This window comes from Tiliqua scincoides, chromosome 8 (genome assembly GCF_035046505.1).
Source record: "Tiliqua scincoides isolate rTilSci1 chromosome 8, rTilSci1.hap2, whole genome shotgun sequence".
Lineage (NCBI taxonomy): Eukaryota > Metazoa > Chordata > Lepidosauria > Squamata > Scincidae > Tiliqua > Tiliqua scincoides.
Genome location: NC_089828.1, coordinates 15,836,697 through 15,860,398, shown reverse-complemented (window position 1 = coordinate 15,860,398; position 23,702 = coordinate 15,836,697). Strand labels below are relative to the sequence as shown.

General features: G+C 45.0%; 1 protein-coding gene across 4 annotated transcripts in view; it reads right to left on the bottom strand.

Moving 5' to 3' along the window:
• The window catches only part of CPEB1 (cytoplasmic polyadenylation element binding protein 1), a 39,118-nt gene that overhangs the window by 1,683 nt on the left and 13,733 nt on the right, over positions 1-23,702 (bottom strand). For 2 of the 4 annotated variants that reach the window (XM_066635034.1, XM_066635037.1), the window contains 8 exons: positions 12,504-12,721; positions 10,758-11,004; positions 10,507-10,620; positions 9,406-9,510; positions 7,091-7,227; positions 3,731-3,929; positions 2,680-2,774; positions 1,911-1,991 (listed from right to left, as the gene is read on the bottom strand). In XM_066635034.1, the coding sequence (XP_066491131.1) occupies positions 1,911-1,991; positions 2,680-2,774; positions 3,731-3,929; positions 7,091-7,227; positions 9,406-9,510; positions 10,507-10,620; positions 10,758-11,004; positions 12,504-12,721 (1,196 nt within the window). The remainder of the gene's footprint in view (positions 1-1,910; positions 1,992-2,679; positions 2,775-3,730; positions 3,930-7,090; positions 7,228-9,405; positions 9,511-10,506; positions 10,621-10,757; positions 11,005-12,503; positions 12,722-23,702) is intronic. The other 2 variants (XM_066635035.1, XM_066635036.1) reach the window with 2 other exon arrangements.

The window sequence follows — 23,702 nt, the reverse complement described above, 5'->3', positions numbered from 1 at the left end:
GTTTTTTTTCATTAAACCTACTGTTGTGTATGCATGCCAAAAGGGTCACCTTCCGGAAAGGATGAACACAAAAATGAGCACTGAGAGTTACATAGACCAGTGGTTCTCAAACTAGTGGGCCGTGACCCACCAGTTCCTGTAAAGGTCCCCATCCCTTTAAGGGGCAGGGGAAGGGGAGAGGCAGGGAGGCAATCCCCAGGATCACATGCATATGGGGGAGTGAGGTAGGTGCTTTGGACTTACATTATGTAGGCAGGGCTTCAGCAGGGTGCAGGCAGGGCGGGGAGCCCTGCACAGCCCTCTGTAGTGCTCCCTGAAGCTTGGAACATTCAGAAAAAGCGGGTGCGAAGCACTTCAGTTTTGCAGGTGCTTTGCTCCTGCTGTTTCCTAGCCCCTTCCCCCACAAAGACTTCCCCCACAAAAGAGTTTGAGAACCACTGACAGTTATGACCCATGAAAATGAAATGACTCTTGACAGTCCTTCTTCAGATTTGCATTTCAGCCTATCAGAGAATCTGCAGTGTGGGGCAAAGTGCAGTCAACAAGGACACCGTACACATCTTTGTCCCCAGCACTCAGAAGGAAGCTATCTGCCCTGAAGCTGTTTGGAGAACCACCATCACTGACCTGAAGGCTGCCCAGTGATTGAACAGGTCTACCTTCAGACAGCCTACTTTCAAGTTGCAGCTTGTTGGACAAAGGTCTCTAGTGAAGTCTTGCAGCTAATTACTAAGGGGGCTTCTGGCTAGGATGTGCTCTAGTTACCAGACTCTACTACGTGCATTAGTAATGCACTTACTTACAGGTCCCCATCCACTTTTTGCCTTTAATAAAGCTGGAAAGCAGAGAGAGAACAGCCTGGACAACTACCCACTGCTTTCCTCAGTCCCAGATGTGCAGTATATAGCTATCCCGAATTACTGTCATTATTGTTAAGAGAGTATGCGGCCTTAACCTAGTCTTTGGGATCTTTTTCAGCTCCCAGAAACTGACCAATATGTATCTGCTATTACACACAACAAGAAGTTATGGAGAAAGTAGTGTTTCCCATTGGGAGACATAGGGTGCGAGCCTAACCCCTTACGTCAGTGCTTTCCAGCACTGGCATAGCAGTGCCAATGGGACATGTGCTGCATCCTGCAGATGGCTGCACTCACAGAGGCCTCCTCAAAGTAAGGGAATGCTTGTTCCCTTACCTCAGAGCTGCACTGCCTTTAAGTCAGTGCTGGAAAGCACTGACATAAGGGGTTAGGATTGCGCCTTTAGTGTCTGTTTCCAAGAGGTAAAAACACAGCTCCTTAATCAAGGGAGTGTGGGACAATCCTAATTTCTGCAACAGCTCAATGATACAGCCTCCACCCACTTCACAATGCTGTGAAACATCAGTATGAAGGCATTCTTAAAGGAAGTGGGCCTGTCCTGTCCATGGGACTGACTAGTCATCTCAGCAGCAAATTGGTAGGGGGTGCATACTTCTGTCCAAAAACCAGCCTCCACTGATCCTTCTCAACCCCTTACTCTCTAGACCGGAAAATGAAGTATGGAGGAGAATGGACCAGTGCAGGGGTTCCCAAAGTGTGTGTTATGACACCTCAGGACATCACAGTAAACTCATAACTGCACTGCAAAATGTCCCTGGTGACCCCTCCTACCTGTTACCAGGGTGCCACCATCTTGGATCTCGTAAGATTTTGCAAATTCCAAGATAGTGGTGCCTGGCTGAGCTGTAAAGAGGCTGTGGGGGCATCATGACCCAGGTAAATTTGGAAACCACTAGAGCAGGTGCCAGGAGATCTTGGGTCAGACCTGGGAAAGAGCCCTTCAGAGAGTTGCTAACTGGATGCACACTATCAAGACACTGTGTCCTCATTTGGGACTGTGGTTGAAGGTATAAAAACCAAGAATGTTACCTGGTCTCTGCAGAAGAAGGGACCTGGTTGAGACCTGCAGACTTGACACATGGCATCTTCTAGGTAGGGATCAATCTGAACCTGTTCAGGAGAAAAGGAAGGAGAATTACAGCCAGCTAGCACAAAGAAAGAAAGATGGCAGAAGTGTGGCTGCAGACCCTCTTGCAGTCTTAGGGAGAGAGAAGAAAAAGAGATAGTACCAGGAGTCACTAATCACATGGTGAACCCACAGATGGAAAGTCTTGAAACCAGGTAGAAGACACATTTTGGAGAAGGTAGTTTTCTTAATACATCAGTTTAATGATCTCAAGATTGTTATCTGAGCTTACCTCATTAGAGAATTCCACATTACCTCTTTCTTGGAAGTGTGGGACAATAGGAGCTACTATGCAAGGTGAACACATTATCTCTACAGGGAGGTGACTCTTGATGAAATATTCAGACAAATGAGGAGCAGCATCACATTCAATTATTCCCTATCTTGAAATGTTCATGCTCCCAAGTATGAATACCCAGTAATGGCCAAGGACACCAAGCTTACTTCCTGCAGTCCAGTGCTTGCCTTTAGAGAACTTCAGGTTATCTTTTAGACGAGGAAGAAATGCCCATCTCCCTTTCCATTTCTGCCCCTTTCAATTGCATTTCAAAATAGATTTTGACTGCAGCCCTGCCTACTTTTGCTCTGATAAAAGAGGAATACAACATGAGAGATCAATACTAACGAAATATAAATAGGAGCTCGGAAATGTTCTCCATGAGCACATCTTACCTTTTTTGTAAATTTGGTTGTTTTGATCTCCACAAATGCAGCACTCACTGCTTTCAGGTAGCTACGCTGATTGTTGAAGGTGACACGGCCAGATCCTGAAACCAAGACCAGCCCATTAGTCCAAGGCTAAGGAAGACCCTTAAAGCTCATAGCTCAAGACCTATAGGTCAGTACATGAGACTTATAAAACATGGCATACTGGGAAAGAGGCAGAAGTCCATGTGGCTCTCAACTTGACACCAACATTATTGTGGGAAGTAGCAAGTGGCTGTCTATTCAGCTGGAGAAACTATGTATAACACTAAGGGCACAATCCTAACCAGGTCTACTCAGAAGTAAGTCCTATTTTGTTCAGTGGGGCTTACTCTCAGGAAAGTGTGGTTAGGATTGCAGCGTGTGTTGAATAGACAGGATAAAAAAAACTTTAAGCCAAGAGGTACACAGCATTGACCCAAGACCTCGGAGAGGTAGTGTACCAGATGCTATCCATGCACCCTGACATGATGCATGCTGGTCACTGTTTGCCATCACTCCTCCTGCTTCCTGGATTTGAAAAGGGCAACAGAGAGGAAAGAAGTGGGGAGCAGAGGAAAGTGGTGGGCTACAGTGCAGCTCTCTCCGCTCTGTCCTCTTCCTTTTCAAATCTAGGAGAAGGACAGTTGGAGGTGGGAGCTCTCTGATAATCTATTGCCCAAGGCATCCACTTCAGTCTCAGGATGGGCCAGTCCTAGAATCACAAACTATTTCTCTGATTAACAGGCTTCCCCATTCTAAATCAAAGGCAGGCAGTAAAAGTGTAAGTTACCGATTGTGAAAGTCTTCATCAAGACGCATCTATTCAGGTGAAAACTATTTAGTCAAAGAGAATGCCAACCACTCTTTAAAGCTCTTCAAAGTTTAACTTTCCATGGGAATTAAGCCTGAGACAGTAAAAATATCTCTGATTTCCCAGGCTCCCTTTACCCCCAAGGGAAGGAAGCCATGCAACAGCATGACCCCAAAACCCTGGGCAGTATCACTGGATGAGCAGCTATTGACTAGTCTCACTTACCAATAGGGTACTTGTGCTTGTCTGTGTCGATACCTGCATACACCACACCCCCAAACAGGTCATTGAGGATCCCAGCTAAGGCCTCAGCATTCAGCATCCCATGAAGAGCTCCCACAAAGACCGTTTTGCCAGGGTCAAGCCTCTGAGTTGGGCTGCGCACAAAGTTGCTGTCTGCCAGGACCCATGGAATCACCTGCACCTGAAGCCACCCCGGACAGGAGGGAGAGAGAAAATGTTTATATTTTAATCATTCACACATTACAGTCTTCCTTTTAAAAAGGTTTATTCAGTGCAGGATCTAGAGCACACAGCTAACCCAAATTATCTACTATTCCCACACACCCACATTCTACACCTGCCCTAATAATCTCTCAAACCACCAACACACATCAGGCTTCTGTTATATTCAGAAAATCCATGTTTTACCCAAACACAGATCAGTGGCCAAGGGTAAGGGACACCACAACTGCCAGGATGGAGTTGGATTACAGCCACTTCAATGCCAAAACCCAAAAGCAAATAAGCCATTGGTTCAGATCAAAGAAAAATGTCAGTTTTGTTTCAAAGTAACATGTTCCCAATATATTGCCCACCCCAGTCTTGTTCTCAACAACCAAAGAAATCTGATCCCTTTACATGCCTCTCCTTTCCCATCTCTTTACGCAGCATTTTCCACTCTGTGCCAACTCAACATCATGGACTTATAAGGGGTACTGCCCTCTTCTTTGCTGTTCAATTCTTGTTTAGTAATTTCCCATCTCGAAAACTTGCTACATATGCCCTGTGAACAGCAGGGGTGGGCACCACTCCATGCTGAGAAACATATGCTGTACCATGGAAACTAACATTCTACAGCCAGTAAGAGTAAAGAAGTGTCTGCCCACATTACTGTAAAGCCAGGGAATGGGACAGGAATTGATGCAGGGACACAAGACAAACCCAGGTGTGTAGTTTGTCCTCCTAACCCAGGTGTGTAGAACCTAAAACACTCCACCAGGACCAATCTGTAAATTCCATCCATGCACACAGGGAAAATTAAACCAGTTTAAGTCTCACATATCTTCAAAGACAGTTTGCTTAGCAGAACCCACTTTCATCCTTAATTTTGACAGGGCAGATCAAGAACTGAGGAGCCCATGTGTTTTTTCTTGGATTGCTTCCTAGGCTCTGGCCTGTGACTAAATAAGAAGCTCACCAAGTTCTACTGGCAGCATACAGATCTGAAAAGTGTGCTTTAGAATCCTCTTCTCATTCATAAGAGGTCCTAAGGTATACCATTCACTTTGTGCCTTGCTCTAGAACTGGTTCCTAAACAAGGCAACCAAGTGAGGTATCCAAGCAGTTGAGACACCCTGACATCCTCCCTCTTGAATGGTTGTTTCTGCAGCAGGCCAATTATTCCCTGGGCAGCTTTGTCCATAGGCAAACAAGAGTTTGAGCACTGAGTAGGGGAGCTGCCAACTCAAGTGGCTGAACCTATATGCAAGGCATGCCTCACCAGCCCACTGAAAGCCCCATTAAAAGTCCCCTTTAATGGGACTCATTGCCAACACATATACAGACATTTCTTCAGCCATAGATTGTATATTTCTTCTTCAAACAGACTAGGGCACAATCCTAACCCCTTATGTCATTGCTTTCCAGCACTGGCACAGCGGCGCCAATGGGATGTGTGCTGCATCCTGCAGTTGGGCGTCACTCATGGAGGCCTCAAAGTAAGGGAATGATTGTTCCCCTACCTCAGTGCTGCATTGCCCTTATGTCAGTGCTGGAAAGCATTGATATAAGGGGTTAGGATTGCACCCTCAAACACGCATACCCATGGTACTAGGTTATTTGCATCCTGGACAATTGTGTCCTGGTCACTGGTGTAGCTGGACATTTGCATCCCAATAATAACTATCACTGGGGAACAAACCCATGCTAGACAAATATGTTAAGCCTCCTATCCGAGCTCAAAAGCAACTGTTTACAACTGAGCTACTTATAAACAAACCCCCACACGTGTTCGGTATGATTACAAACACAGGATGATTCACTGAAGTATGTGCAAGGGTTATGTTCTGGTATGCTGATGCAATCTAGCTTTGTGTTTTATTCCCTGTGCAAAAACAAACCTCCCAGAAAAATAAGATTGGGGAGGGGGGGACTTCATATCCTCAGGTCCTATATCCACGGATTCAGTTATCAGCTTTGTTCCCCTCACCTTTGAAGGGTCCTCTGAGCCCAGCAAAGATTGCTAATATCTGTCTGGGTTCAGACTAAGCCCTAGAGCTAAAAAGTCACTTCCAGTTTTTCAGTGAAATGGACATTCGTGGCCTCTGCTGGGCCCTCCTGTGCTCTGAAGGACTGGGGCAGGTGTTTGCGTATATCCGTGGTTTCACTTAACTGCGGGGGGGGGGTTCTTAACTGGGAGACTGGAACCCCTGTGGATACAGAGGCACGCCTGCATTCAACTTATGGAATTACTCTGCCACTTAAAAAGCACACTCTTCTCTCTGGGAAGGTGGTATGCGAGTGAGTTGACTGACCAAACTCAATCTCCCTGTGCATTCAGTACTGCTCACATGCTTCTTTGTTGGTTCTAAACTTTAAATGTGTTCTAATAAACCATATAACTGTATAATTAGAAATGTGTTCTAATATACCATATAATTTTTTTCCCCAGAAACTAAGCTACGTTAAATTATCTCTAATATACATATATTGGGACATAGATGTCCAGGACTCACAGACACAAATGTCCAGGGACACCACTGATCAGGATGCATTGTTCTGTCATCACGTACCACATACAGTTGATCTTCACAGGAACGTGAATTCTATGCAATCTCTGAACAGATAGCCCGGAAAAAGCTGCAAGCTATGTCCTAAGGCAGGAAGCCAACCAGAAACACAATGTGTCGCTCATGGACTTACTGCTCATCCATCTGCCATCCTACACAAGGGCCTATTGTGGAGACAGATCAATGTGGTACCTTGCTGTCAACCCCAACAAGACAAGCTTACAAGCAGTTTCTGCCAATGTCTATTCCCTGTGAGAGGCATTACCAATACTGCTGCTCAAAGCAGCACTGCTTGCTTTGCTCACTGACCCATCTGAAGCACCAGTTATGGTGAAGAGGACTTCAATTCACGCCAGCAACATTCCCAGGGCATCCCTGTCCCCCAGTCCACCAAGCAGCATGGGGGGGACATCCTTTGTACAAACGGAATCCATTCTTAGTGAGGGCAGCTGCTACAAGCAGTACAATAGGCTGCAGCCTATGTTCAGGACAAAACCTAGATGCTCAAGCCAAGTGCAACCTCAACATCTGATTTAGGTTTTCGTTTCAACTGTGCACTGGTGCATTCACTCACCTCTTTGCAGCGCATCCTGCGACTTGACATCTTGAAATAGTACTCACTCAGGCCACTAGGGCTCAGCACATCACGGGAACAGTTCTGGAGCAGAGCACGTACAGATTTCTCTGACTCAAACACCAGGTAGGCATACCCTTGGAAGGATAACAGAAAATATATTTAACACAGCAGGGCCTATGAAAATCCCCTGTCTCCACTAGGAGCCCCTCTGCAGCATAAACAGGTGAATACTTCTAACTAATTCATAGTTAATCGGTGAATCTTTCTCACCTGTTCAAAAAGGGCAAGGCAGTTCTTAACATTAAGAACTGCCTTGCCCGTTTTCTGGTTGAACAGGTGAGAAAGATTCACCTATTCAACAGTGACCAACCAGATGTTTGGAGGATGCTTGATCGCTATCTCTCCACACATAGCATCTGTAACCAGGAGCAGGCATCTTCTGAACACTGGGGCTCCACTTAGACCTATTCGTGACTCGCTACCTCCATGATCTCCTCCCTCAGTTCTTGAAGAGTGCAAGCTCAGCAAAGGAGACTGCTGTCTAAAGCACTTTCACCAGCAGAAGCCCACATTAATCTGTACAGCAGAAAAATACTTCCAACACATTAAAAGAAAAAATGAGCACTGCGCCTCAGCCATTAACGATGCTCTATAATTGTTGGTTGGCTTTGCCCACCAAGCAATGATTTTGGTCACTGCCACAAAACAGCCCTTTTTCTCCCAATCTCCTCCACTTCCCACCCCTGCACTGGAACAGGAGAGGAAAACACAGGGCTCAACAGGCATGTCTAGGACAACTTTGTTGCTCACCACTCTCACTAGCGGGTGCAACCCATGTGACATGGCAAGCATGTCATGACAACTGAAATTGTGAAAGCTTGGCATTTGGGTAATTTCTTCTAGTGCACAGAAACCTGGCAAATGCAGCCCATATACATTTTTTCTTTTCACCAGGCGATTGCAGTCCTGTACACCATCCATTCCCCTTCACCATTTCCATTATTGCAAGATGGAAGTCTTGGGTCAACCAAGTATTTAATTTCATTAACAGAGTTTGGCATCCATTTTAGAGGAGTCTGCCAGAGGACTTTTCCTTAAGTGTTCAAATGGTGTATGAAGACTGCGGTGTTGATCAATCCAGGGCATGAAGGATGCTTCCAAACAAGAAAATGATTTTGCCAACTGTACGCTCATGCCATCATAAGCAAACTGCATAATATTTAGTTCCTATGCTACAGTCTGCCTTAGGGGACAATTACAGCTGCTGGGGAACATCACCAATCCATCACTCTCTCTTTGACTAGGAAATGGAGGGGGTGAGGAAGAAAGGGGGGGAACACCACAATTTTCCATAAATATCCCTCTACCATCATTACTGTTGCTACTCCAAGGATGTGTATTTCCCTTCTCAGGAATGTGTGCACACCAGCACTGTTGTATGTATTTTACAAGGAGCTTATAATATACAGAAAGGAAAGTTGCCAAGACCAATGACACATCACAGCAACAAGCCAAGCTCCGTTACAAAGGCAAGGTAGTTTTCCTTAGCCCTATCCATATAGCATACACAATCAGTGTTACTCTTGGTAGCCTTGCTGCAGCAGGAATGTTGACAATGTTTTTTTCCTTTCATCTCTGCAGCAAATCCTGCTACGTATTTTATAGGTACAACCTGGAGAAGCCCCTTCTCTATGGACAAAATAGATAAAGCTGTCTCCAGAAACATCACAGGAGAGCAGGCCAGGGAAGGGGGCGCCATGCAATATACAGGCAGTCTAAAATGGTAAAAAAAAAAAAAACAACCAAACAGATGGAAATGCAACCCTCTGGGAAGAATTCCTTCAGAATTCTCAGGAATAAAATGAAAGAACTGTGTTAATACTGGAGGGAAAAAAGCTAGTTTGGAAGCACCCCAAGACCTCCAGATTTTTTTTTAAGATGTGAGTCTACTATTTAATGATGGTTATTTCCCAATCCCCTCTTAACAGCAGTGGAATGTTTTACGTAGTGTTTGATCCAGCGGGGCTCTTCTCGTATTCTTAGGACTGGAAAGAGCAGTGACTACAGCTGTTTTCTGGAAAAGGCAAATTTTTAAGGCTCCATCAGCCCTACTCTTTCCCCCTTGTCTTGAACTTCTACCTGCACGTGGTGAAGTTTTCCCAAGCCACTTAGCAGATTACATTAATGGAAAGAACCTGTGCATCCACAGCAAGATCATCTCTATTGTGCTCCACCTGCTTAGTCACCAGCATGCAGCCCTCTGTGCTCTAGATGTAGCATGGATAAAAGGGTTCCTACCATGTCTGTATTACCTTTGGGCATATTACCTTTGGGAGGGCAGCGGGGATGCTTGCTATCCTTACCAGGCCACTCCACTCTCAGTGAGCCAAACACACGGAAGGTGCTGATCAGACCCGCTGCATAAGAAGAAAGCTTCTGGTCAAAACAAATCTATTCCAGTGCACAAAGTGGGAAAACTATACTCCCAGTGAGCTCTCTTGCAGGGTTACATGGAATTCATCCAGCAAGATAGAATAAGTTACACTCCTTCACCCAAGGAGCTCTACAGATTCTAACATACAACATAGTACATGGATCTAATTTGATCCAACTTAGTATGCAAGACATGCCCTGTAATTTTGAACAGGGGCCCACAATCTAAACCAGTGGTCTTCAACATTTTTCATGCCATGGACCCAATAAAGTATGAGGTTAGGGACCCACCATTGATCCAACCCCTCTCCTGAGACCCAGTCTGCTACTGCCATCACCACCCACTCCTGCCTCCACAGGCCACAGTGAGAAAGGCTCTTTCTGAACTTAGCACAACCATTTTTGCTCATCAATATAATACACCCCCTTGACATTTATATCCGTGCTGGACAGGCTACTACAGAGTAACATAGAATGGTAGGCAGCAAAGCATAACTGCAGAGCAAGACTCTGCAACAATCCAATGTGCGTAAATACTTCCATGCATCGAATGTTGGTCCTTATGCAACCCTCTGGCCCCCACGCCACCCCAATGACTTGCCATGATTAGCAGCAAGTTAGGAGAATCAAAATGGTTGCAATTCCACAAATGTGGCTTTGCAACCCCATTGGGATCATGATTATGGTTGAGGAACACTAGACATTTTTCACCTGTACTTTCTTGGACTGAACATACAAAGTTGCCTTATACAGAGTCAGACCACTGCTTCATCTAATTCAGTACTGCCTGCATGGACTGGTAGTGGCTCTCTGGGGTTTCAGACAAGTGCCTTACCCAGATGCTGACAGGGCCTGAACTAAGACTTTCTGCATGAAAAGCAGGTGCTCTACTACTGGGAGAGAGGAAGAGAGAGAGAGCATGGCACTCCTCATTTCAGCTCTGCCTTAATGCAAACCTTGGGAGGCTGCAGATCACTCACCTTCAGTAATATCCCAGGGGACTCCTCCTAGAAACACCTTACATGAGTAGATTGGATTCTTGTAGTTCCGGGGAGGGAGCTGTCCACTCCACGTGCAGGTTGCTTCATTTACAGCTTTGAAAAGAAGGGGGGGGGGAAGGAAAGGAAAGGAAGATTCATTCTGGAGCCAGGCAGAGATTTAGGCCACAATTCTAAAACCTTCAGCCAAAACGCAACCCATCCATCAATGCAAGGCCAGTCCTATGATTCACCTGCTGCCTGCTTGTGAAGTCTTGCTTCCCTTTCAATACTGAATGGGTCCTCTGGAGAATCTTGCAGGTTCCAAGAAGGCCATGTAGATGCTCCTGGCCACTGCTTGGGAATGCTGCCTGGGGTGGAAGTGACTCCAGTCAGAGTAGCTTGAGCTTGATCCAGGTGAGATCCTGCTCCACTTAGGGAATCCCTGGTAATACTACCAATAGGCAGGAATGGTAGCGGTGGGGAGATACGGAGGCTTGACTGCAAGAGATAGGTGTTAGAGAAGTACAGCTTGCAGAACTAGTACACATTGGTTCCTTGCTTCTACCTAGTTAACAGATAAGAAGCTACTACAAATTAAGAGAAACTTTCATTATTTATCACAAACAGCCCATCACAAAACAAGGAGTCATAAATGTTTTGTTTTCGGAAGGAACCCAGTCTCACCGTACCTAGGAAAGTTTCATTTCCATCTTTCTGAACAAGCGTAATTCCTACTAAATTCCTAGTAAGAAAGGGCTTGAATGGAAAAGGGTCTTCTAGATTACCCTATTGAATCCTCCAAGATTTACAATTTAAGTGAGCCACTACCTGGTAGGGTGTTGAAGAATTTCTGCTCTGTATTTAGCATGTTTTCTTTAGCCTTCAAGCTGTTTGCTGGCAAACTTCAAAATATGACCAAAGATACAAAGCCAGGCAAGTAAAGCTAGTTTCATAGCTTTCCCCTTACCATGCTTGTCACTCCATCTATCATTTTTCAATAGCTCACATTTCACAAGGGCAAGAATGTTAAATGAATACTACCCAGCAGGCATACCACACTATGGACTGTTATTTTGGCTGCTGCCAAGTTAATGTAAACGAAGCAGATATGAACTCCATGAGACTCACACATAATTATTAGCTGAAATTCTATGGTCTGATACATTCCTGCCAAGACCATCCACACGGAGCAAGTAACATGTTACACATCAACAGCTTATGACAAATCCATAATGGCCAATTGTAGCAACCCTTGACACTGGATAGCAAGACTAGATGGCCATGTTTATATGTCATACAGGATTTCATATCTGTGCTACTTATGTTCCTAATTGTATATAAAAAGCTGAAGACCATGGCTGCATCACAAAACAGAGGTGAAGAATTAACCTTTTAGACAGCAAGGCAACAGGATGTATCCTCATCCTTTAGCAAAACATCCCAAACTGTATATAGTATTGACTTACTAATGCTTTCAATCTTCTTCACTGTTCTATCCTCTAATAAAAAGCCACTTGCTGAACATTATAACTATACCCAGGAAGAAATATATCCAAACTGCACAAACTGTACATTTTATCCTAGTCACATAAGCTGTTCTCTAGTTAAAGTATTTTAAGCCAAAGAACATTAGATTTCCAGAGCTTAACAGATAAAGATGCTATCCATTTTGTCTCAACTCACAACACTATAATAGAAGAGATATTCCTTCATCCCCAAGCCCTTGTAGAGTACCTTTATTTTGCAACAAAGGAAGGAAGTCTAGCATCTGGCACAGTTTGTGTTCTGCAGATAAATGGTCTTTTCCACAAACACTCTCAAGCAGGATTCTAATGCAGGGGCCTGCCATGAGCTTAGTAATATTTGCTTAAACTTGGACACATGAAGGGAAAAATCCTTACAACTACTCATGCCTTCTCCCATTTCTCAGTGATTTCAGGTGAACAGAGTCTGCAACTTCCCTCTCCCTCCACCCAATGAAAGGAGACAACACTTACAATCAAGTCTGAAAGATGGTCGGAACCAGAGCTGAATCCACTGGTGTCAGAATCAGAGGGGCTGCTGGAGCGCGAGTACAGGAGTGAACGACTGCTGTCCAAACGGGAGTTCCTCAGAGTTGGAGTTGGAAGATTATCTGTCAGCTCAGAGCCAATGGGATCTAGTGGCAGGAAACCCAGAGAGGGTTTCCCCAGAGGATTGCTAAGCATGTTAAGAACTGCAAACAAGAAAAGCAATGATTTATGTTCACTTCTGCCCTTTAAGGCATGCCAAGCACTTTGATCTCTTCAACCAGACAGGGCTGCTGCACTCTCAATATCAATTTACGGACAGACCTTCAAGGGTCTGGGAATGCAGGTTAAACTTACTACCCAATTCACCAAGCCTATGCCAGGAAGATAAGAGGACTATCCCTTGTGCGCTGCTGATGTGGTTAACTGTGGGTGAACTGCTCAATGCAGATCCCCCAACTAGATCAAGCACTCGGCATCAATCCAACCCTCCAGGATGTAAAAATTGCTAACTTATCCAAGAAGCAGCATTCCCCTCCACTGCAACTGCTTTTGGTCCAGCAGCCGCCGCGAATACCACCCTGCCACCTGTGTTTTGCACACAAGAAAATCCTGCAAGGGCATGGATTCAGGAAGTGGCCTGCTGCACATAGTATGATGCATACTTAAGTTGTGGGGCAGGAGGAAGATCAGCATGGATGTGAACACAGTGGACACTAAATGCCAGCCAAAAATTGTAACTAGAGATGGAGTAGCCTAGTAACAGTCATCAAATGCACATGACCACTACTTCAACAGTATGAGACATACCCCCACCTATGTTTAAGCTGCCAATTCAGGCTACTCTTAAGAACATGCCTAGCAGGAATCACTGGCAACTGTAATGCTTTGAGCTCAAGGTGCTACTTGAGAGAACTCCTGGAAATTCATAGGAAGCTATAGGCAATATTGCTTTCAAAGACTGCTCTGCAAAAGACACCACGCATAGTCTTCCCCTCTCCCACACACAGCCTCACACACAGCCCACACAGGGTCAAATAGCCACATACTGAAGACTGTGTACTCCAGTCAGAGCCATACACAGCTTTGTTATGAAAATCAAATCCTCTGCCAAGTGGATAGCATTTCCCTTGCTCATCCCTTATGAACAAAGTAATAAGTGCTTGTGCCTATATCAGAAACTAACCAGCTGGTTAGAAAAAAAACAGAACTGTACTTAGGTTAGATTGGTAAGTAGACTTCTTGAACTGCAAGAGCTTGAGAATTTCACTTTGTATTTTAAAAAGCAAAAACATTTCTAGTCCTTTGTGATTGAACACACACGTGTTCAATCCTCAGCATTTTTAAGCAGAGCTTCTGGACCCTTCTTTACCACATACACTTCATCAGTTTTTCCTCTACTCCCCCTATCCTTCCTTTTGCATACTTAGATGTGTATAATTGAAATATAAACTATTAACACTGCATTTTCCAAAATTCAAATGGAAAGTTCAAACTGCAGAATGCAATGTGTGTATTAACTCTACAGTTCAAAGTGAGTCTTCCAAAGTTCCCTTTTTCATAAGAACAGCCCCACTGGATCAGGCCATAGACCCATCTAGTCCAGCTTCCTGTATCTCACAGCGGCCCACCAAATGCCCCAGGGAGCACACCAGATAACAAGAGACCTTATCCTGGTGCCCTCCCTTGCATCTGGCATTCTGATACAACTCATTTCTAAAATCAGGAGGTTGCGCATACACATCATGGCTTGTATCCCGTAATGGAGTTTTCCTCCAGAAACTTGTCCAAACCCCTTTTAAAGGCGTCCAGGCTAGACGCCATCACCACATCCTGTGGCAAGGAGTTCCACAGACCAACCACACGCTGAGTAAAGAAATATTTTGTTTTGTCTGTTCTAACTCCCCCAACACTCAATTTTAGTGGAACTCTCCCAACACTTCAATTCACTCAAGCTATTGTATTGTCCATTTTAGATGCCAAATCAGTTTGCATTTGCTTACAGGTCCTGTATGACCGTTTCTAAATATCTCCGTGTTAAGTACCATCTCTTTTGTTATCAAACTTGAGTTCTGTAGCCAGTAGTGGCAGAAACACAATGCTTCAGGCTACAAAGGAGATACCTGGTCACAAAACATGCAACAAATAAACCTACTTTTCACAGCTTATAATGAATTCAAACTTTGGACAGGCTGTACTGATTTCAGTTATCTTTGCGTATATCCCCCTCAATAAGATTTGGGCCCTTCCTAGTATGCAGCTTGCATTGCCTCTGAAAACAACCACTGCAAACAGCAGACCCAGTGAGTGTGGGAAGACTTACAAAGATCACCAGTATACAGCTGCCTGCATGGGTTGTGTTGATGTTCCTTAGGGAACAGGTTACTGTGCAACTGCCAAGTTGGCACCAACTGATTTATATTTAGATGTTATGAATCTGCTAGCTCTCCTTCAGTCTCTGGTCTGAGGAGAACAATTTATCTGAATGTACGACTGTAAGAGGGACCATCTCCTTCCACTGGGCATCTTTGTCACAGCAACCTTACAATGGGAGTAGTAAGGCAGCTCACTGTGAGGCCAGCCCAGAAAGCAATCATGGGACCACTATGAGCTAAGAGTACAGTTGGCCCTTGGCACTTGTGGGGGCTCTGTTTCTGAGAACTGCGGACGCAGAAATTGCAGATAACCAAACCTACAGGTCTGGGACTTAACCTAAGCTCCAGATGCAACCAGAAGTACGTTCCAGTTGCGTTTGGAGGTATTAAAAAGCACATTCCCAGTTTTTGGAAAAGGAGAAGTCCTTTCTGACACCTCCAGGGGGGGTTCTAAGGCCTGGGGGGCTGCATATGGTCTCTGGGCCTCCGAAAGCCTCTTGGACATGATCTGAAGAAGCTTCTGGTCACTCTGGGAGGGTCCGGTGGGGCACTCCACCATGGGTTCAGAACCCATGGTGAGTCAAATCCACAGGTTCTAAACCTGTAGATAAAAAGTGCCCACCTATATCCTATTTTGGTACAAAGACAGCTACACATTCGGCAAAATTTTGTCTGTCAATTTTTATTACTTCCTCATCCAAGCTGTATTTCCACAGCCATACTGATCCTCTGCATAGGAAACTTTCAATTCAAGAAGACCAGTCCTAAAAATCCAAACAGGGTTTACCTGTTTTCACTGGATACCGTGTTTCATGCTATAGAAAAGCTGCAACAAATCCAATCTGAAAACATATTGGATTTCAGTTTGGAGTCTCAAATGGGGAGAAATTTGACTTGTAGATTTCCCATAATGTGAGCAAATCAAAGATGGCAAGACTAGACAAAAGGGCTAGTGTGGAAGCAACCAGATATATCCACTAACAGTGCAGTCTCTCAGAATTCTACAGAAGCAACCAGATTTTACATTAGAGACCATGATTCGGGCTTCCAGTAGCAATGTTTGATGTCAGGTTTCCAAAGCAGAAAGATTCTCCCATTTAAAAAGCAGTGTTTTAATTATAAGAGAATACAAGTTCTGCCTTGCTGGTTAGGCCAAGATCCATCTAATACCCTATTCCACTGTTTCTCAAACTGTGGGTCGGGACCCGCTAGGTGGGTCACGAGCCAATTTCAGGTGGATCCCCATTCATTTCAAAGTGTGCTTTATTTTTACTATATTAGACTTGATGCTACCATGACATGTGACTGCATTTGGGGAGATGTTACAAATCTGTACTTTTAACAGGCCAGTAAGTATATGCTTTTAACAATTATAATCAATGGAGCTTACTCCCAAGTAAGTGTGGGTAGAACTGCAGCCTTTGGGATGTTTGGAGATTTCAGAACAGCAACTGCTTGGGAGGGTTAGGAAGGTTCTTTGTTTTAAATAAGTTTTCAAACATATTTATTGTAAACTTTTAATTTTCTTGATTTGATTTTGTGGGAGATGTTAGAAATTTCCTACTTAATGATGTCTTCTGGTGGGACCCAACAGGCTATCATTCTTAAAGTCAGTTCCAGTGCTAAAATATTTGAGAGCCAGTGCTCTATTTGATTTCAACATCATTCACCCAAAGACCACACTGGGCTGACAAGCAGCACATGAAGGCACTGGCCACCTTTTATTTGTTCCCAGCACCTGTACAAGGACGTTCTATTTAGTTCTTATAGCCAGTTATCATTGATTTGCTTGTTCTTCATGAGTTTAATTCTTTTAAAAAGCTGTTTAAGTAAATGACCACCATTACATCTTGTGGCAGTGAATGCCACAAGTTAGGCAAAAAAAATACGACTCAATAATGCATACCTATCAGCTACTGGTCTACCAATTTCACTGGGTGAATCCCCTCCCCCTGCCAAGGCCTAAGACTGAGAGAAACAAGTTTATTCACCTTCTCCACAGCTCTGTTTTATAAGCCCTTCTATGTTCTCTTCCTAGTTTTTTTTCCCTAGCCTCCCAAATATTTCAGTGTATCCTTACAGGGAAAGGTACTCTAAGGGCGCAATCCTAACCCCTTATGTCAGTGCTTTCCAGTACTGACATAAGGGCAATGCAGCTCTGAGGTAAGGGAACAAACATTCCCTTACTTTGAGGAGGCCTCCATGAGTGACACCCAACTGCAGGATGCAGCACATGTCCCATTGGCACCGCTATGCCAGTGCTGGAAAGTACTGACATAAGGGGTTAGGATTGCACCCTAAATCTCAGTCATTTCCGGTACAATTTCCAGCTGGTCACAGCCAGTTCAGACCCCACCTGAACACACAAAGGAATTTTTGCCCCAGCATCCATTATTTTGCACCTGCTTATACCAATTCTCACATTTTATTTTGTTGTCCACTCACCCAGCTGGAAGCATTCTTTTGGAGCTCTTTGAGCTCTTCAGGCTGTTCATAACTGGATGCCATTCACAATCATGAAGACTTCAGTGTTACCCCTAACTCTAGATAATTCATGAATAAGTGACATTAAATTAGTCTCTCTGATCCCCAAATGATCCTCTGTTTACTTGGCTTCATTGTGAAAACTGTCTGTGTCAACTTTGTACTTCCTATTTAACAAGTTACCTATCCATAAAAGTCTTATCTTATAACTAATTTCTTAACAGCCTTTGATGAGAGATTCTGTCAAAGTATATAATGTCTACTTGAATATCCTTGTCTGTTTGTTGATCCTTGAGGAGTTCTAAAACACTGATGAGATGGGACTTCACTTTGTGCAAGCTGTGCTGACTTCCCAGAGGATTCTTTTGTACTTTTGAAACTGTCATCTTAGTGTTTTTCCAGCAGTTTGACCCAGGACAGAAAAGTTCCTTTTTAATTAACTGGTGTTGTGTGCCACCTTCCAAATCTTGGCTAAGGAAACAGATTTAATTTATATGTTTTCTGTCAGTAGACTCCAAAACAGCCACTTTAATAAAATTATGGATTTGTTTTTATATCTTCTAACTGAACACCACAGTAAGAGTTCATTTTAGAGAAGCAGTATAAAATTATAGTTAACCCCATAAAAACAGGAGGATAACAAAACCACATAATATTGATTCAATGCTGTGTCAAAGACTATCATATCCAGCAGGAATAGGGACAGACCATCTTATCTTGGCCTGGCAAACCAAACAAGTCTCTGGAGCCCATCTAAAAGCCAGATGGATCAGCATAGATCTCTCAGGAAAAAATATAGAGCCTGGGAGAAGCAATGGAGCGTTCTAAGTTTTATATGCAAGCTAGTCCCATTTCAGTCACTGTTGGCATGTGGAACCGGAAGAGAAAGAAGAACTAACACAGATATTTCGTTACTGAGTCCTGGCTGCTACTCCAATACCATGAAGAAAACAATGAAGCCAAGTTGTAGATTGGTCTCCATAAATATGAACCACTTTCCTGCAACTATGCACCAATTCTGGGAGATCTACTGAAGTCAACCAGAAGCTTTCTTTGCTCCAACATTGCAACTTTCTGAACAGTAAGTTCATGGTCTAGGCCTTTCTCTACAGCAGAGAGTGTGCTTGTAAACAGAAAGAACAGCTGATGGGAAGGACAAATCACCATAGTAGTCAGGGACATTGGTCCTGGGTCAGTGGGAGCCAATAGGGCTGGTAGGATTTACAGTCCCACAAAATTAGTAAATAGTGTGATTATTGGCAACCTTCAGTCTCGAAAGACTATGGTATCGCGCTCTGAAAGGTGGTTCTGACACAGCGTCTAGTCCCTAAGGCCTTCAGATCCCTCTTGCAGATGTCCTTGTATCGCAGGTGTGGTCTACCTGTAGGGCGCTTTCCTTGCACGAGTTCTCCATAGAGGAGATTCTTTGGGATCCGGCTATCATCCCATTCTCACGACATGACCAAGCCAACGCAGGCGTCTCTGTTTCAGCAGTGAATACATGCTAGGGATTCCAGCACGTTCCAGGACTGTGCTGTTTGGAACTTTGTCCTGCCAGGTGATGCCGAGGATGCGTCGGAGGCAGCGCATGTGGAAAGCGCTCAGTTTCCTCTCCTGTTGTGAGCGAAGAGTCCATGACTCGCTGCAGTACAGAAGTGTACTCAGGACGCAAGCTCTGTAGACCTGGATCTTGGTATGTTCCGTCAGCTTCTTGTTGGACCCGACTCTCTTTGTGAGTCTGGAAAACGTGGTAGCTGCTTTACCGATGCGCTTGTTTAGCTCGGTATCGAGAGAAAGAGTGTCGGAGATCGTTGAGCCAAGGTACACAAAGTCATGGACAACCTCCAGTTCATGCTCAGAGATTGTAATGCAGGGAGGTGAGTCCACATCCTGAACCATGACCTGTGTTTTCTTCAGGCTGATTGTCAGTCCAAAATCTTGGCAGGCTTTGCTAAAACGATCCATGAGCTGCTGGAGATCTTTGGCAGAGTGGGTAGTGACAGCTGCATCGTCGGCAAAGAGGAAGTCACGCAGACATTTCAGCTGGACTTTGGACTTTGCTCTCAACCTGGAGAGGTTGAAGAGCTTTCCGTCTGATCTGGTCCGGAGATAGATGCCTTCTGTTGCAGTTCCAAAGGCCTGCTTCAGCAGGACAGCGAAGAAAATCCCAAACAAGGTTGGTGCAAGAACACAGCCCTGCTTCACTCCGCTTTGGATGTCAAAAGGGTCTGATGTGGAGCCATCGAAGACAACAGTGCCCTTCATGTCCTTGTGGAAAGATCTGATGATGCTGAGGAGCCTGGGTGGACATCCAATCTTGGGGAGAATCTTGAAGAGGCCGTCTCTGCTGACCAGGTCGAAAGCCTTTGTGAGATCTATGAAGGCTATAAAGAGTGGCTGTCGTTGTTCCCTGCATTTCTCATGCAGTTGTCTAAGGGAGAATACCATATCAGTGGTGGACCTGTTGGCTCGGAATCCACACTGCGATTCTGGATAGACGCTCTCTGCAAGTACCTGGAGCCTCTTTAGTACAACTCGGGCAAACAGCTTTCCTACAACGCTAAGGAGAGAGATGCCGCGGTAGTTGTTGCAGTCACCCCTGTCACCTTTGTTCTTGTACAGCGTGATGATGTTTGCATCCCTCATGTCTTGAGGTACTCCACCTTCTCTCCAGCAGAGACAGAGGATTTCATGCAGCTCAGTGACGATGATCTCTTTGCAGCATTTTAGGACTTCAGCAGGGATGCTGTCTTTTCCAGGTGCCTTGCCAAAGGCAAGGGAGTCCAGGGCCACGTGAAGTTCTTCTAGGGTTGGTTCACTGTCAAGCTCTTCCAGCACAGGCAGGCACTCAATGTTGTTCAGTGCTTCTTCGGTGACTACATTTTCTCTGGAATATAGCTCAGAGTAGTGCTGCACCCAGCGTTCCATCTGCTGCGCCCGATCCTGGATGACCTCGCCTGTGGCAGACTTCAGAGGGGCAATTTTCCTCTGTGTTGGACCTAGGGCCTGCTTGATACCATCATACATCCCCTTGATGTTGCCCGTGTCAGCTGCTATCTGTATCTTGGAACAGAGCTGGAGCCAGTAGTCATTAGCACATCTCCTGGCAGTCTGTTGGACTTTGCTGCGAGCAGTTCGGAGGACCTGCAGGTTGTGCTCACTGGGACAGGCCTTGTATGCTGCTTGAGCTCTCCTCTTTTCCTCAATGACTGGTGTCAACTCCTCAGAGTGGGCTTCAAACCAGTCTGCCGCCTTGTTGGTCTTCTTGCCGAATATGGACAAGGCGGTGTTGTAAACGGTATTCTTGAAATGCTCCCATCTGTTGGATGCATTAGCGTCAGCCGGGCCTGGAAGAGATTCCTCAAGCGCTTGTGCAAATTCCTCCACTTTTCTCTGATCCCGGGTCTTGCTGGTATCAATGCGAGGCCTTCCTTCCTTTTTCGTGTGATACAGTCGCTTTGTTTGCAGTTTCACTCTGCTGCACACCAGGGAGTGGTCAGTGTCGCAGGCAGCACCATGATAGCTGCGTGTGATCTTGATGCTGGGAAGGCTGGAGCGTCTGGTGAGGATCAGGTCGAGCTGGTGCCAGTGCTTTGATCTTGGATGTCTCCAAGAAACTCTATGTTGGGGCTTTGTGTTGAAGAACGTGTTGCTGACACAGAGACCGTGATGACAGCAAAACTCTAGCAGGCGTTGGCCATTTTCGTTCATCCTCCCAGTGCCAAACTGACCTAAGCAAGTGGGCCATGAACTGTTATCAGCACCAACTCTAGCATTGAAATCGCCGAGGATGAACAATGGCTCTTTTACAGGGATTTTCTTGACAGTGGTGGCCAGGTCATCATAGAATTTGTCTTTGGCTTCTGCTGGAGACGACAGAGTCGGTGCATAAGCACTGATGAGAGTGACAGGTCCTGCTGATGACTGGAGCTGCAGGGACAAAATTCTTTCACTTCCCACAGTAGGTGGGATGATGGATTTCAGCAGGGTATTTCTGACCGCAAAGCCAACGCCATGTTCCCTGGTTTCGTTTGGTGGTTTTCCCTGCCAGAAAAATGAGAAATTTCTCTCCTTGACAGATCCGGAATCTGGCAGCCTAGTCTCTTGAAGGGCAATGATGTCCATTTGCAGTCTGCTCAGCTCCATGTCGATGACAGCTGTTTTGCGTGCGTCGTCTATTTCTTGCAGGTCATCAGAGAAGCCAGGTGTCATTGTCCTAACGTTCCAGGTGCCCAGCTTTAGGGCAGTAGTTTTCTGTTTTCTGTTGCATGGTGCAGAGTTGTCGATCCGCTTGTCGGTTTTCACCCTAAACCCCACGCACCCCATGAGGTTAACGGACCGTGGCGAGGCAACACCTTACTGGCTGGGGACTGCCCAGCTTAAGGCAGGCGGTAGCTGCCCAATGAGATGCAATGATCTCTCCCACCGTCGGAAGCAGCCCCTGGCGTCATGCTCTACGCCAATCGAGCAAAGACTTATAACCGGTAAACTGCTGCTTCCCGTGTTGTGCCGACGCCGTATGGCGAAGTTGGAGTGTCCTCTCCAGTGCGCGAAGCCTGGGTAAAGAAGGTATGGAGGATAGGCTGTTACCCATGCAGCAAATCCCCCCTCTCCACGTCGCTGGAATGGTCCAATGGAAAGGCAGAAGCCAATACGGTTGGTTCCAGCGGCGTCGCAGGAGTTGCCAGAACGTGACTGTGTTCAGCCATGACTGCCTAAGGGACTCCGGCTCCTGATTTTGCCTCGAGGTTGACTCCTGAAGCCTTTTCCGCAACTGGATGTAGCCACAAGGCAGTGGAGGTTTGAGGTCAGGGTTTCCTTCTCTTAGATGAGCCGCCTTCCTAGGCTGACGTGTCCCATCTACCCGGTGTAAATAGTGTATACACTCCCAATACTACTGGGTTAGGTTGCCAACAGCAAGATTATATAAAGAACTAAAAGTTAAAACTGTGACATGTGTAAGAGAGCAAGTCCATATTATAAATTTCATCTGGAATGCCTAAAAAATGATGCGTGGATCCTGCCTCCTCTGAAGATCTTCATGTGTGAGCAGGCAGTAACCAGGCTAGGAAATATTAACCAGGGGTTATCCATACCCCTTGGGGATATGGGAACCAAATGATGGGGATATGGGACGAACAATTTTTTTTTTCAGAGTTCAATTGGTTTATTAACTATCAATATGGATTGAGGTGTTCTGTTCCATTTGTAAAGCAAAACCAAGCTACTGACATCTTTTGAAGTCATACTGGTACCTATTAGGACTGGTGATGATGGTTTTGACAGTCCGGAGAAGGGGGGTATGGGGACATATTGGGCAATCCATGGGGGTCTGGAATCATAAAAAAGGTTAAGAACCCCTGATCTAGGATTTAAGTTATCCAGGGCACAAAGTGTTTAGGGTTTTATCAGTGACAAATCTTAACTACATTCACAAACAAAATCAGGAGTCAAACAAAATAAAAATCAGAGTAACTGGTTCTCCAAGACACAAAAAGCAGTCTGTTATTAGTAGTTTTCACCAACTGCAATTTCCAAACACTTTTCAGGGGCAGCTCTACAAAGCCTCTTGCAATAATCCAACCAGAACATACTAGGACATGGATGACAGTGCATTATGTATTGCTGAAGAAGTCAACAGTTTACTGTTTTAAGTTTATATTAATGCTTGATTAAATCCCATAGTGATTTCCAGTTTGTCATTCAGGTCTAAAACTCACCATCTCATAGGTGACACAGCTCTACAAGTGCACGACTTTAAAAAAGTAAAAAAAAATTCAGGAGTGAGCACTTCCCCCTCCACATATCATCAGTGACAACTAAAGTAAATGACTTCATTTAGCTTTCTGTGTTCCATTCCCTTCAGCTTCTTTGACATCTAGCAATTCTACTGTCTCACTTCCTACCTTTTGAATTTAAAGTATTTGCATTTGCTAAAAAGATAAAAAGTTTGCTCATTAAAACCTCTTGTCTTACCAACTTGTTTTGTCAGAGTGTGCATTTACTTTTTCCACTTGGACAAGATATCTACCTTTGTACAGAAATGTTCATCTCATTACTATTTGTACAGTGCTTTCCAAGTAGGCAATGATATTGATAAGTTATTATCTTGATGCAGACCCTTACAACCATCCTGCAAAGCAGAGGTTGCCAAGCTATGTGTCATGGGATGCCCCACCTCCCAGCAAGGAGACAACAACAACCCTGCAAATGGTGGCAAGAAACATGGCACAGCTGGCAGAGCTCCCCAATGTGGTTTTTGTGTACGAACAAAAGCCCTCCTGCCTATTCAGAGCCTCTTATTGGCATTTGTGGGGCTGCTGCAGGC